The sequence below is a fragment of the Cyanistes caeruleus genome, chromosome 20 (assembly GCF_971803275.1).
Source record: "Cyanistes caeruleus chromosome 20, bCyaCae1.hap1.1, whole genome shotgun sequence".
Taxonomy (NCBI): domain Eukaryota; kingdom Metazoa; phylum Chordata; class Aves; order Passeriformes; family Paridae; genus Cyanistes; species Cyanistes caeruleus.
Window position 1 is genome coordinate 4,375,105 of NC_141720.1, and position 14,377 is coordinate 4,389,481.

Genomic DNA, 14,377 nt, shown 5'->3' on the forward strand with positions numbered 1-14,377 from the left:
TGGCCCTCACAGGCTCTGCTGCTGGGGGAGGCAGGCTGATCCCAGCTGGTCTTCGTTTAGAGTTAATAGGAGTCAAAATGAGCCAGAATTTGAAATAAATCCCATTGACTTGGCACGGTTTCTTTCCTGACTCAGACGAAGGAGACACACTTTTTGGGCAGTTGCTCCAAGATTCCCCTCCTTATTGCAAGAGAGGATTTCATTCCCCTCCTCTTCCTCAGCCCCAGGGCATCTGTGTCCTTCAAAAGGAAGATATTAACCCTTAGTGTTTGTGGGAGTGTCAGTCAGACTTGTGCTGCCCAGGTACTCTTTATTCTTTTCTTTGCCATTGTCAAATTCTGATACTAATTTCTGGGGGCATTTAGGTTGCATTGTGTATAAAATTTTCACAGCTCAGTGGGGCTGAGGCCTTGCACTTTTCCTACACTTCCCACTCATCTATCAAGCATTTCAGTGGCACCTTTGTCTCCTGTGCTCTTAAAGATGAGGAAGTAGAGTCAGAGAGTGGGGATAAAGAGGATTTTCCCAGAAATAGCTAATTAGTGGCAGTTCAGAGCTATCAGACTGACCCAGAGCAGCTCACAGCACACAGCACTGCTCTGTACATGACTCTGCTGCCTTACACTGTGACTGCTTAGAAAAATCAAGTTAAATAGACCTCCTCCTCCTCAAAACTGAAAGCAGCAAGTTTCAGAGCAACAGCTGCATGCAGATAGGAGTTTGCTCTTAAGCAGAGAGTTCAGGATACACAATTTTGGGTTGGATCCCCATTTTAAGCTGAGGAGCTCATCTGAAAGGAAAGTCACAGCGACTCTGGCTGTAGTCTTGCCATCCAAGACCTTTTTATAGGATTTCCCCAATTTGCTGCTTCTTTGAGCTCAGCCAGCCAGCTCTACCTGCACTCCCCACTCGGGTTTCCACAAGCAGGCCAAGAGCCCATTACTTCCCAGTGCTCCCAGTGAAACCCTCTGAACCTCACAGCACAATCAGGTCTTTCTTCTCGAGAACAGTTGAGTCTTTCTTCTTTCCCCATACTCATTCAGGAGCTGCTGCCCTGTCTCCTCCCCTTCCAGACTACTGCTAGGCAGAGTGATTATGAAATGTGTTTCTTATAAATCCAAAACATTTATGTCTTCAAATGCCCGGCCTAAATAATCCCACTAATTTCCTGAGTGCTTGTGAACTGTCCTCCATGGGGGGAGGCTTCTCTCGATCAAAGTTTATTAAGTAGAGGTTCTCATATGGAGACATTGCTGAGCAGTAGGAAATTATATGGGGCTTTTTCATTTCCCTTTAAATGAGCTCACTGGCTGGGCCTGGACAATATGGGCATGGTCATCCTATGGTTCATGCTTCCTACCTTTATTGCTGCTTTAGGTTTCCTGCCTTTTTCTCATTCAGTGCCTCAAACTATCACTTTTTTTCTTTTTATTTTTCTATCACCATGTAACTTCTTTTCCTCTGCTCAGTAGCTGTATTCTGGTGGTTCTGTTTCTTCCTGCCTCGTTTTCTGGGAGTGAGGAGTGACCTCAGACCTTCACTCAATGACATCCAGAAAAAAATAGTTTGAAAATATCCTGCTGCTCCACAGCAGTCCTGAGCAACCCTGAAGAACCTGAGGCAAGCTTGGGGAAGCTCTCCCACCAGTTCCCTCGAGAGCTTCCTTCCTGTGCTGTGCTGCAAGGAAGGCAGGAATATATTTGCCCTCTGGAATGCCAAGAGCCAAAGCAGGATGGTGAGTCACATCTCTGTTACCACTTCCCCGACCCGTTCCCTGCAGCAGGAGCATCACTGGGTGTGGGGAAGTTTGGGTCAGGATTTTTGCCCTGTTTGTTGTTTGGCTCTGTTCAGGGCATATCTCTCTGCAGTTCATTCAACTTCCTTGTTTTGTTTTTCTGGATGTTGTTGTCAGAACATAGATTTCAGCTGCTGATGTCTGGAGAATTTAAAGCTGAGCTGCTCATCTATTTGCTCCCACTAAACGTTGCTGTTGTGCTGGGCAGTAGATCTGACTTTTCTGTCGAGGCCATCAGCAGCTGGAAGTCTCTTTTTCTTTTTCTTTAAAAATGAACCAATTTGCATTGGAAAATAAACCATTCTTCTTTCCCTTAGGGGAATATCCAAGGCTATACTTAAAAAAAATCCTTGTAAATCTGTGTCCTTACTGAAGATGACAATGAAATTTTAAACATGCTAGACCTAAGACTATATATATTTTTTTTTCTGCTTTCCTTGGATATTTTGGCATATCTGAAGGCATGTGACTTAATAAAACTGCTGCTTTCCACTGTCCCTGGTCACAAATACCATCATCATCTGGAGGTACTGAAATGCTTCTCTAGTAAAGAATGCAGAATCTAAAGAGGAATCACCATTTAAAAATAGTCCCACTGACAGAAGAAGTTAGGAAAGAAGATATATTTTTTCAACAAACCAGTAACTCAAAGCATACAACAAAATGTGTACAAACCCAGGAACAAAAGCATCGAGTGTTCAGTGCCTTGGCACAGTGACCCAGCTGATGTGAGTCCAGCAAAGGGAACTTGGATTTCATTATTTTGATGTGCAGGCTTTTGTACATCTTCTGCCCTCAGTCCCATTTCTGCTAAAGAGAGGAGAAATCTTAGGAACCTTAGGAACTTCACACTGCAGTAGAAGAGGTACCAAAAGGTGACACATTCCCAATGAAGTTTGGGGAGAGCCTGGATGAAGATACTATCTCATTGAATTTTATTTTTATCTTTTTTTTTTTTCTTCCTGTTCTGAATTTTCTTTCTGCCCTGATATTTTTCATCGCTGGACAGATGAGTCAGAAGAATGGAGACAGAAAGAATGGGACTATTTCTGAAGGCTACAAAAGATGTTGCTGGGCTTTTTCTTCCCTGTGCAATGCGTGGAGTGTGGCAGTGCAGTGATTTCTGGGAACTGTGCAAACCCCTGCATGTGTGCCCTGGGAACATCTGGGATTGCAACAGCAACCACATCTGGATCATCACAAGTAGAGATATCGCATATCTGGGAACCCCAGACAAGTGTTGAACTGCCTCTAAATTCATCTGGGCAGAATTCCTGCGCAGTTGGAGAGAGCATATCCAGGAAAATCAGACACATGGTAGGCTTCCCACTCACCAGCAGAGCTTGCTGGCCAAAGTCCTAGAAAGCGTGCTGGGAGAGCACAGAAATATCCCTGACTGATAGAGCTTATTCCTCCCGAGGAGATGACTCAGTGAGTCAAAATCTGAGCCACGTCTCTGCCAGTGGTGTCGCCAGCGTGGTTTGACCCATTTTTTTATGCCAGCCAGGCTTTTAACTAGTGGATGAGAGTCAAGAACAGCAAGGGAGGCTTGGAACGAGGTCTCCGTGGCTTCCTGTGAGTGACAGCTCATCTCGCTGTCACTGACAGGAGCTGGTGATGCTGCCAATGTTTCTTTCTTCAGCAATGGAGAAAGAGCTGCACCCAGCTGGACGACCCAGGAGAGCCTTCTGGAGCAGATAACATCCCTGCTCTGTGATAAGGGGAAAATGGTACAAGGAGTTCATTGCAGCCCATATCTGTGTTCACATCCACCACCGAGGGAAAAGACAAGCTGAAGGAGCCCTGAGCAAGTTGGAGAAGCTGTTTGTATGTGGCACAGTCTCACTGTTCATTGAGCTCATTTTTGTGAGCAGGACTGTCAAAGTCTGGTTTGGTTTTTGTTTTTTATCCTCTCCCAGATGACTCTAGCCCCTCTATTTGTACTCCATGATGGTGAGTGCAAGCAGGAACCTGAATGCTGGCAGATTTTAGGAGCAGTGTGGAATTTTTGTTTCTCAGATAGGAAAATTTAAAGCCTAAACTTCAAACTTCTCAAAAAACAAAGGCATTTTCTAATGCAGGGTAGAATCAAGTTTCAGTCATGAAACTTCCATGGAAGATGTATCCTGGTGGAGGGAGCCAGGCTGTACTTCAGGCTCTTCTGAATTAGCTGTGAGATCCTGGTGACCTCCCCATGAGCAGGGTTCACCTGCTCTGCCCAATGACAAAGAGTGTGTCTCATCAGTGTGCTGGCACCTGCATTTTTTACAGACTACAGAACCATTCTCAGCCTGGGGATGGAACCTCTGCATGGAAATCTTTGTTTCATGAGCTGCCACAGCACTGCAGTTCCAGGAGCACATCTGAGTGTGCAAAACTGCTCTGCTGGAGAAGACCAAAGGCTTGGCCATCACTGGGTTAGGAACAGATCTAGCTAAAAATGGGCTTTCTCCCATCTGCAGAAGCATCCAGTGCTTGTGCTTCCACAAGCTCTTAAAGCACAGTCCAGGGAGACTGATGGAAAAACACTATGCAACTGATTAAAAGCCCCAGTTGTCTCTTTATTCAGTCACATCTTGTTTTGGCAGCAAAGTTTTGTGAGTGATTCCACTCTTCCCTCTCCAAATTTTTAAGCCATAATGTGCCAGGGCACTATTGCAGAGCAGGGGCTGTGGGAGTTACAGTGCTTCAGGTGCTGAGCAGCAGGTCCCACAGGGAGCTGCTGTAGAGCTGGAAGGGTCTGGCCATTTCTGATGATTTCATTAGTGAGGGCTTGTCTGTATTTCTGTCAAAAGTGTAAATCATGTGGGTGATGCTGGAGGCTTGGCACCCATCATCTACTGCGGCTGCTCGGCATCTGTGGGAAAGTAGTTCCAAAAGTGATCTCTTGGAAAGTGGCAGCAAAAAATAGCACACAAAAAAAAAAACCCCAAAAAAAAAACCCCTGAGCAGTGTGGAAGAGACACAGAACAAGGCTCATGTGCTCCTCAGCGGGGACCTGTCCTTTGTGCAGCCTAATGGTTGGCAAGGTGGGCTCCTGAAATGTTTGACTTGGGTAAAATGGAACTATTCCCTCTGGGGAAGTGAACTGGCACAAGTCTTTAGGGTTGGAATAAATCTGAATTGCTCCTTTGTGTTCAGAGCAGGCACTTCTGAGGCCTGTGTTTCAGATCAGAGTGAAAACCCCCTGATATGTCTCTCTTTATAAGTTGCTTTTATTCAACTGAGACTGCAGCACTAATCATGGTGAAAATTATACCTTCCCTTAGCTGGGAGAGAGGGGAGCAGAGGGAGAGATGTAGTGCTGGTGTGGAGATGCTGTTGAAAAGTTTGTCACAATTGCCAAAAAGCATGAGTTATTTTCTTCAGTTATACTTTTTGCTTCTTTTTGTCAAATTCAAAATATTCTGTCTCCCTTGCAGCCAGCAGGGTCAAACACTGGAAAAAATGAGCTCCCTGAGGTCCCTAAGGAGAGACTGCTGAATTTAGCTGCTCATCATGGCACATTTCTGTGGTGTGGGTGTGAGGAGGGGCAGCAGGTTCTGAAAGCAGTTCAGCATTCCTGTCTGTGCTTGCCACAGATCCCACCTGAAGTTTTGCATCCCACTGCATTTCTAGAAGCCTGATCAGAAGATTGTGGCTTCTGCATGTGGCAGTAATAACAGAAATAGAGGGAGGGGGTTTTCACTGTGAGCAGGAAGTTGTGTGTGGATAGAGAATGAAACCATTGCCTGTTTTCACAAGGTAAAAATAAGGAGAAGTGCTGTGGAATCAAAGGTTCTATTGGTAGGGCCCTAAAACTATATAAAAAGGTTATAAATTAGGTTGATACCTAATTTAGTGCCAAAGTTGATGAAAGATACAGCTCTTGGTAGAGTAAGTGGTGCAGAGATGGCAGCTCAGGTGCAAACCAGAGGAAACCTTTTGTGGGAATCAGGATAAATGTGTTTTCCACATTTCCTCCCATTCTGTAGCAGAGGCTGGGTAGGTGCATTTCTGGAAATCCTTCTTTTGCACCCTTGGAGACAGATGGACACATCTGATGGCAGCTTTCCATGACCCACCTATCTCCAAGATGTCATTTTAAAGTCATCATCATCAAAATTATCACAGTATCACCTTTCAGCTGTGTTGCCCAATAGTCACCTGAACACAAAGATCTTTCCACCTTTAAGCAATGAGGTTTCCTCCATGTGTTGGAGCAGCTAAAGGCCAAACTCAGCCATACCCCAGCTGTAGCACCTGTGGATTGTGACCTGCACCATTTCCTGGCCTCCTTGTTGGCCCCCGTGGGTGGGTGAGGATGCTCTCAGGTTTGTGTGTGCTAGGGAAATGCCTTGGGAGCAGCTGGTTGGGATGAGACTTCATTGCTTTCCCATTCCAACAGCTTGTTGGGTTTTTTTCCCCTCTTCCAGGGACCAGAAGGGAAACCAGGAAAACAGGGGGAAAAGGGCAAGCCTGGCCAGAAGGTAGGAGCATCTTTGCTAACATCACAGCCTGCGGTTCCCCCTTTCGTTACTCGTCTCAGATATTTTCCTGCAGAAGAAGTTTTGTCCTACACTGATGTCAGTGCCTTTGCTCTGCAGGGCAGCAAAGGCTACCAGGGGCAGCTCGGCGGGATGGGATCCCCAGGGAAGCAGGGGCCGAAGGGGAACCAAGGCCCTAAAGGATCCCGAGGTACCCTGGGACCGATGGTGAGAAGAGCTCTGCAAACGGTTGAACACAACACAGAGAAACCTGCCTGGCAGTGGTGGGCACGGGCCTGAATGGAGCAGAGAGCCCAGCAGAGGCTTCAGGACACTGAAAGGGAAATGCTGTTAGATGGGTTTAATTGGCCAAAACATCTCAACCCTTGTTCCGAGCAGCACGGGAGAGTCCGCGGGGGTGGTTGGGTTGGTGCCCCGTGAGCCCAGCTCACGTTGCATCGAGGCAGTTCTTCACAACTCCCCAGATAGGCTGAAATTGCTGAAATATTGGGGATTTTTCCTCAGCTGAGTGAGCTGATAAGCTATTTTTTGCTAAGATCTTCCCCTTTGAGACTGCACACTCATGGCAAGAGCTGCTTCCAAGTCAAGCTGTGTTGTTATAAGGAATTCTGCCTTGGATTTCTGCCCTGTTTCTACACCCACTCTTGATCTACTTATCTAAAACACTTGGAGAAAGAAGAAATACAGCATGGAAAGGGTTTGAACTGGGTACTGAAGGTGAGGCTTCTAGAGAGAACAGCCATAGTATGGCAGAGAGGGGAGAAAGTTAATTTGTTTTAGGCCCAAGAGAAAAATACATTGGGACAGCAGTGGTAAATAAAAGTATCTCCCATGCATTGCAGGCTGGTTAGGAAACTTCTTACACTCTATTTGATAGAACTTGGTGCAAAATCAGGAGTTATTTATGAACTACAAGTAGTGGTGATATTTCAGAACAGTAGCAAATGAGTGATGGACTGAAGGTTCTGCTGATAGTGTTTTCCTGCACTAAAAATTATGGCCTCACCATATATTCTCCCTTAACAGTTTTTGGCAAAGCCTCCATGGATTATTTCACAAGGAAGAAAAGCAATATCTGAGCAACACTCTATTGGAGTGGACATGTCTCTGTCTTGTGGAAACGGCTTTATTCCATGCTAAATGGCATTAAATGGAAATTCTGTGACTCACTTTAATCTGATGATCTGATTTAAACCCTTTTGTTCACTTTGCTAAAGATGATGTTCTGGTCTGTGGAAGTCAGGTGGACTTCCTAGTACAACACTAATTTGGATATAGAGACATGCAGGAGAGCAGATGAGGAGCACACAAATGCAGCCATTTCTGACAGCAAATCTGAGTGAGGTGGGGAATCTCTTGCTGTAGGCTGGCAAAGGCACAGAATGGCCTCCTGGGGTGTCCTGGTGGCTGCAGCAGAGCTCACTGGTGGCCAGGATGAGAACTAGCCACAGTCCCACGTGGTGCTGAGCTTTGCTTTGCACAGCCCAGTGCATCCCCCTCTCATGCTAACACCGTGGGCTGCTCTCTCAGTCCCTCTGTCTTTGCCTCTCCAGGGAGCTCCAGGAAGGATGGGTGCTCAAGGTGACCCAGGCTTAAAGGGTTACCAGGTAAGGGTTTTATATTCATCTCCCAGCTTTTATCTGTTCTTAAACACAACAAAACTGCCACTCCAGGATGCAAATTGCTCTTAAACTGTGATTTATTTCTGATCTCGAGTTTAGCTCTTTGTTGAGTCTCCATCTGCACCACCTGCATTTGGTTCATCTCTGCCCATGTGACCCCTGTGTCCCTCCAAAGCTGGCATGAACCACCCAGGGCTTGTGAGATCTGGCAGGGAATCAGGGAGGACTTTCAGTCCCACAGTTCTTTCCTGCCTCCTCACGTGCTGTCTGCTCTCCACAGGGACATGCAGGACCACCGGGGCCAATTGGACCACCAGGGCCAAAGGGGGAAAAGGTAGGTTCAGGGCTTTGGCCATCTCATTTCCCCTTGAATGAGCCCCACTGCTGTAACTCCCATGCATCTGCACGCTCCTCACCCTGTGGCAGTGGCAGAGGTTCCTCCTCAACCACACAGCCACTTACACAACCCCTCAAAGCTGCAGCCTTGCCTCTGCCAGTCAGTGCCACGACACCCGTGGCACCAGCACGTGCTTCCCAGACACCACATGCCCTTGTGCCAGAGGCAGAGCCAGCAGGAGCCCTGAGGATGTGTTCTGCCTGCACCCACAGGAATTCGGCTCAGCCCCCAGGCCAGAAGGAATCAGACCCGCAGCTTTCTGTGATCGGGTCAGAATAACTCCCTGCACAAACAGCTGATCTTCAGCTGCTGGCCTTTCTCCTCTGCATGGCCCTTGCTCCATGCTCCTTGTGCCCCACCTCTCGACAGCCCCCTGGCTGCAGCTGCCCTGACTCAGAGCCCTCTTTCCACCGTGGCTTTTCCCTGGTGTTTTCCCCCTTTTGCTGAGTCAGCACAGCCATAACCAGTTCAGGCTGGAGCAGTGACTCATGCTCCAATGGTTTCCTGTCGGCTCCACCGGCCCCTTGGCGCTCCCAGAGCTGATGGTGTCCTTCACACGCCTTCCACAGCCATGCTCCCTCCCTCCCCACTGAGATCTCTCTGCAGAAGGCTCTGGGGAGAGCTCCTTGTGACCTTCCAGAACTTAAAGGGGGCTGTCTAAAAGAGGGGAGCAGCTTCCTACAATAGGACAAGAGGGGATGCTTTCAAAATAGAAGTGTAAAGATTTTGGTTAGATGTCAGGAAGTTCTCTAATCAGGAGGATTCCGGGGCTGCCCCATCCCTGGAAGTGTCCAAGACCAGGTTGGATAGGGCTTGGAGCACCCTGGTCTGGTGGAAGGTGTCCCTGCCCATGGCAAGGGGTGGAAGGAAATGGGTTTTAAGGTCCCTTTCAGCTCAGACCATTCTGTGATTCTCCCTTGGTGTGGGAAGGGAAGTGATGGTGATGGGGACTGGTCAGTCGTGAGGTCCCCATGAAGAAGAGAGAAGCATGAACTCTTTCTGCTCATTTTCTACTCCCCATCACCAAGACAGCATTCAGCTTTGCCTCTGCACACAGGTGGGAGGGCAGCTGTAGTGCAGACAGGAGCTTCATCACTTACAGAATGAGTTTATAAGAACTTGCCCTTGCTGGGGCTTTGAATGGATCCTTTCAGCTCAGGCTCCTGGTGTCAGGATACCCTGTTCACATTGTGCTCTGCCTGGAGATTCCCCGTGCACCCAGAAATCCCTGAGGCAGGGCAAGCTGTTGTATTCCATTAAGACATTTACACAATTGAGATGTGCAGATATGTATGTACATTGCTTAAATTGCAGCTGTAGTTTTATTTGAAAACATTTAAAGTTGTCATCTTGAAAGCTCCTGTAATTTCAGTAGCAAATGATCCCCAAATTACTCATCTGAAGAGCTCAGTAGAGCATTTTGCCCTTCACCAACAAGATGTTGCTCTGCAAAAGGACACTAGAAAAGCACCCCCTGAGTAGATCTGGTGTTAAAAGAGCACAGCAGTGTTATGATAAATTAATTCTACATGCAAGTGTCCAAGCTGAAGCCTGATGAAGCCACCAAAGCGTCCAATGCTCCCTGCTAAGAGCAGTCAGCTCTGTTAATGACCACTGACAGCTGGATCTCCTCGTTAATGCTCTCCTGGGATGCCAGTGGATCTGCTGACACCTTGCTGGGGAGCAGAAGGAGGAGATGCTGAACCAGGAGGGCACAAAATCATGTACTGAGCCTCCAGCACCGCTTCCTGCAGCATCCAGGTGCTCCACAAAATCTTGCATCGAAGTTTTCCTACCCACCCTCCCTCATCTCCCTAGAGTTGCCTGGATCCCAGCCTAAAGACAGGCAGATTCCTTCCCTCCAGACATCTGTAACCTCTCACAAGTGTGTGAACACAAAAATGGAAGCCTGAAAGTGAGAAAGAAAGAGAAAATGGGAACGGGGCTGTGAGTACTCTGTGAGCTTTAAGTAACGTGGTAAATGGAGCTGTGCTGAAGGGGAGGATAAAATGCTGGGGAAGATCTTCCATTTGTCAGAGAAGAAAGCAGTTTGGAGAGAGGCACTGCTGTGGAATCCTGCTCCTTTGTGCCATCCCAGCCAGCTACTCCACCACATTTCATACATTTGCAGCTCCTCAAAGAGGCCTTGCTCAGAGCAGACGCCTGCTCTTGGCAGCTGCTTAAAGCAGTCCAGATGGGATCCTTTTAAAAATTACAAACTGGTGTATCTCACTTTGGGACAGGAGCCAACAACAACAAGCCTTCCCTTCTTCTCCATGCATTTTCCATTTGTATCCTAACATGTTTACTTTGCTGCCCTTTACTCTAACTTTTTTCACTGCAACTTTCTGAAGAATGAGCGCAGACCTTTCATCTCTCTCTCAAGCAGCTGAGGCACCAGGAAGCTCTGGAGGAGCTCGGTTTCACAGTCCTAAAGCTGACCAGGCTGCAGGGTTTTCTCAGGCAGGAGACAGAGAACAAGGTGGGGATTAGCCTCAAGAGGAAACAAAGCCACAATGGGGAGAAAGTCTGTGAGTCTTGATGCTCTTCAAGGGTCCCCAGAATTAGGAGTTTTCTCTGAGTTCATCACACTCATCTCAGCTCCCAAATGGCAAAGGTGTGCACATCCAGCTTGGGAAGAAGCAATCAGTGCCAAGACTTCTGCATAGCAACAGACACACTGGGATGATTTTTTTTTTTCCCTGAGAGTTGAGAAATGGTGGTTTTGTTTTCCTTCTAGTCAACATTCCTCAGATAGTGGCTAGAAAGCAAACCAGTTGCCAGGTATTTTGCTGCTGGCTTCCGGCAGCAAGTTCAGTAGCTCTGGAAACCGTCGGCAGAGCCTGTGAGGGTTTGCTTCCCCTCCTCTCTTCTCTGCCACCCAAGTTTCTCTCAGAGGCAGGCAGGCTCACCTAGAAATTTCCCAAGTGTCCTTACTACCAGCAGCTGTAACTCCAACAGGAGAGTAGGCCAGAGAGAACATCAAAGAGAAATGTAAATACACCAGAAAGGGCTGGTGCAACCACTGAGAGTTACACGGGTCTGTGAAAAACTTGGCTCTGCAGTCTTTGGAGATTTGGATCTTCTTGAAGCACCCAAACACCCGCAATACAGCAGCTCCACTGTGCCAGAACCCCCCAAACTGCATCAAAGGAGCTCTGAGCCTTGCTCATCCTCAGGAGCCAAAGTGCCAGCGACTGCTATGGAGCAGTCAAAAGCTGGAGGAGCTGGAATGCCGCATTCTTCCATGGGGAGCAGAGAAACAGCCATCTCTGAGCTAGACTCCAGAGAAAACAGGACATCTTGACCCTGAGTGACTTTCACAACAGAATTTAAAAGGATAGTGTCTCTGTTAAGTCTTAAGGGATCTTTCTGTGGATGTTTTGGAGGGACCTCAGTCATAAATAAACCGGGTGATGTTATCTACCAGCCAAACCATGAGCTCTGAGCTCGTGCTGGGGAGCATCCCAGCAAGGAGAGGAGTGTGTAAGGGGCTGTCTCACCTGGCTGATTGTAAAACAAGCCCACAGTGGTGGCACACGACCAAGGAGCCCATCCAGACCACCCGTGCTCTCCCAGCAGCCCAGACAGCACTCAGCCAGGGTGGGGAAATGCTTGATTAAAGAGTTTGGTTGAACTGTCAGCAATAAAATTCAGAGGCAGAGAGCTATTTCCCATATTGTCGTAATTACATCCTGCTTGCTTAGTTTTACGAATTGTTGAAAATAACCCCTTGCACCTGGTTACTTGAGGAGGAGAGTTAGACCAGGCAAAAAAACCCACCAGAAATCAGGAAAGCAATGTGAAGAGTCAGTGAAACAAACAACAAAAAAAAAATTGTTTAGTCTTTCTTTGGATGAAAAGGGAGTAAATTCAACAGAGGCTTTGACTTCCCATGATACAGAAGGACTGGATTGGATACAGGAGCATCTGCTCTAAAATCTGCTGTTTGTATTAATACTAACATTTTATTCACAGGGACAACAAGGTGATGATGGGAAGGTAGAAGGCCCACAAGGACCACCTGGAGACAGAGTAAGATGTTAAATCCCTTCTCTAATAAATCCTGGAGTGATTTTTATGGGTGGACTAGTTGGGTTGCAGCCTTACTTGTAGAGCATGCACAAGCCACTGAGATATTGCAGATGACAGCTTGTTTACATCCCCCTCAAGTCTTTTTGTGCTCTTGTAGGGCCCCATTGGTGACAGAGGTGACCGAGGGGAGCCTGGAGACACTGGTTATCCTGTGAGTTATTCCAAATGCATGTTATTCCAAATGCATGAATCAAAAATGTTTGCCTTGGGGAAGTGCTCCCAGTCCACATCAGCCCCAGTTCATAACCTGCTATTGTCCCTGCTCAGCTACTGCACACGGCTGTGATTCGGACAAGGAACAATTCAGCTGTCTTTACCTAAAGCAGTAAAAACATTGCTGAAGGCAAGAAAGTCAGCACCTCACCCTGCCCTGCACCTGCCTGAGTGAGGCTAAAAGAATGAGCAGGACCATGTGAGCACAGGTCTGTGTGATTATCAAGGAGACATCCTAGACAAGGTGTGTGCAAGAGAGTCCATATCAGTGCTGGAAGAATTTCAAGACTGATGTGCCCGTGGCTGTAGATTCTTCCATGGGAAGATCTGTAAACTTTAAGATTTGGAGACTTCCAAAATCTTTGCAAGATTTCTCTCAAAAGCAAAACCAGGGCTGTGAATTATCCTGCTGTGCTCCTTATACCCTCTTTGCAGGACATTTTCAGATGATTTGGGCTGATCTGCAAAGGCTCCATGAATTGTTACCTCCATTCAAAAGCACCTGGTCAGAGTGACCCATTACAGTAATTTACAGAAGATTTTGAATTCATTAGAGTAGTAGTGCTGCTGCCTTATTTTCTAGGACAGCTGTCTCCAACTGTTCACTTCCATTAGTGAGTGCTGTGTGTATTTTGGGATGCATTAGAACACCTTCTTTGCTGCTTAGCTGGTGATGAGCAGTTCCTCTTTCCAAAGCATATCCACAGGAACATGGGCACTACCCACAACCTCACCATTTCTGTATCAGCAGAATGCAGGCACGTGTGTCTCCTCCTGCCCCTTAAATCACGGTTACATTCATTTTTCTTTCTCATTGCCACAAAAGAACAAAGACATGTTCCCTCTCTGTTCTTTATTTAAGGGTCAGGAAGGGCTTGATGGAGAAAGAGGAAAACCTGGGCAGCAAGGCTTACCGGTAAGAGATGCTGTTTATTGTGAGGTACCCAATGCCTCAGGCAGGGGAGAGACTGGGAAGTGGGAAGGGTTGCAGTTAGGAGTGTGTGGTGAGTGTGAAATGTGGACATTTCCATCAGCCAGGCCTATGGAATTGACATTTTGAGCCACATTTGAGACTTATAAATGGGTGACAAAACAGGGAGCACTCCCAGTGCCTGTTTCCAAAACTATCCTTTCTGAATGGTCCATCAGGGACTAGAAATCTTAGGAGATGGGTGGTGGGAGATGACAATGACACTGGGAAGGTCTGCTTGGAAGTGATCCATTTGATGTGCTGCTGGTCCAGTGTGAGGTGAGATCATATTATTCTACTTGCAAGTTGTTTCCTCTCAAATTGGCGAAAGACTTTGTGAAAGACTAAATTAAATCCAAACTCAAGGGAAGGACTTGTTATTCCCTTGTTATATACAGTAGCATCTGATCTTTATATGTGGCAACTGTGAGTGCAGCAGCACATTAAACGTAGTTCTTATTGGGAAATAAAGTTGAATCGATTCGCACTCTTTGTAAGGATGCTGGGAAGAGCAACAAATTCTATTTTGGGATTAAAATGGTAGTGCTCTGTTATATGGCCCAGAAATGAGTAGAGCTGCTGCATTCCCCAGTGGATGTCATTTATTTGGGGTTTGTAGCCCCTCAGATGATTCAGATGGAAGCAGGAACTTTGGATTGTCTTTAGTAAAGGTCCATTAGAAACGTGGCTCAAAAACAAGCTGAAAAAGGAGAGTTTTTGCAGGGAGTCCTTCCTAACCATTTATTTGATGTTAGTCCATAAATTGCCACTGACACAAATATAGACCAAAAAACCAAC

At 46.9% G+C, this 14,377-nt stretch overlaps 1 protein-coding gene across 7 annotated transcripts in view; it reads left to right on the top strand.

The window, feature by feature from the left end:
• Positions 1 to 14,377, top strand: part of COL27A1 (collagen type XXVII alpha 1 chain) — a 184,895-nt gene that overhangs the window by 157,014 nt on the left and 13,504 nt on the right. For all 7 annotated transcript variants that reach the window (XR_015278128.1, XM_023938094.2, XM_086857913.1 and 4 more), the window contains 7 exons: positions 6,211 to 6,264; positions 6,382 to 6,489; positions 7,836 to 7,889; positions 8,185 to 8,238; positions 12,280 to 12,336; positions 12,494 to 12,547; positions 13,472 to 13,525. Coding sequence is in view for 6 of the 7 variants with exons in the window: in XM_023938094.2 (XP_023793862.2) it covers positions 6,211 to 6,264; positions 6,382 to 6,489; positions 7,836 to 7,889; positions 8,185 to 8,238; positions 12,280 to 12,336; positions 12,494 to 12,547; positions 13,472 to 13,525 (435 nt within the window). In the remaining variant the exon portion in view is untranslated. The remainder of the gene's footprint in view (positions 1 to 6,210; positions 6,265 to 6,381; positions 6,490 to 7,835; positions 7,890 to 8,184; positions 8,239 to 12,279; positions 12,337 to 12,493; positions 12,548 to 13,471; positions 13,526 to 14,377) is intronic.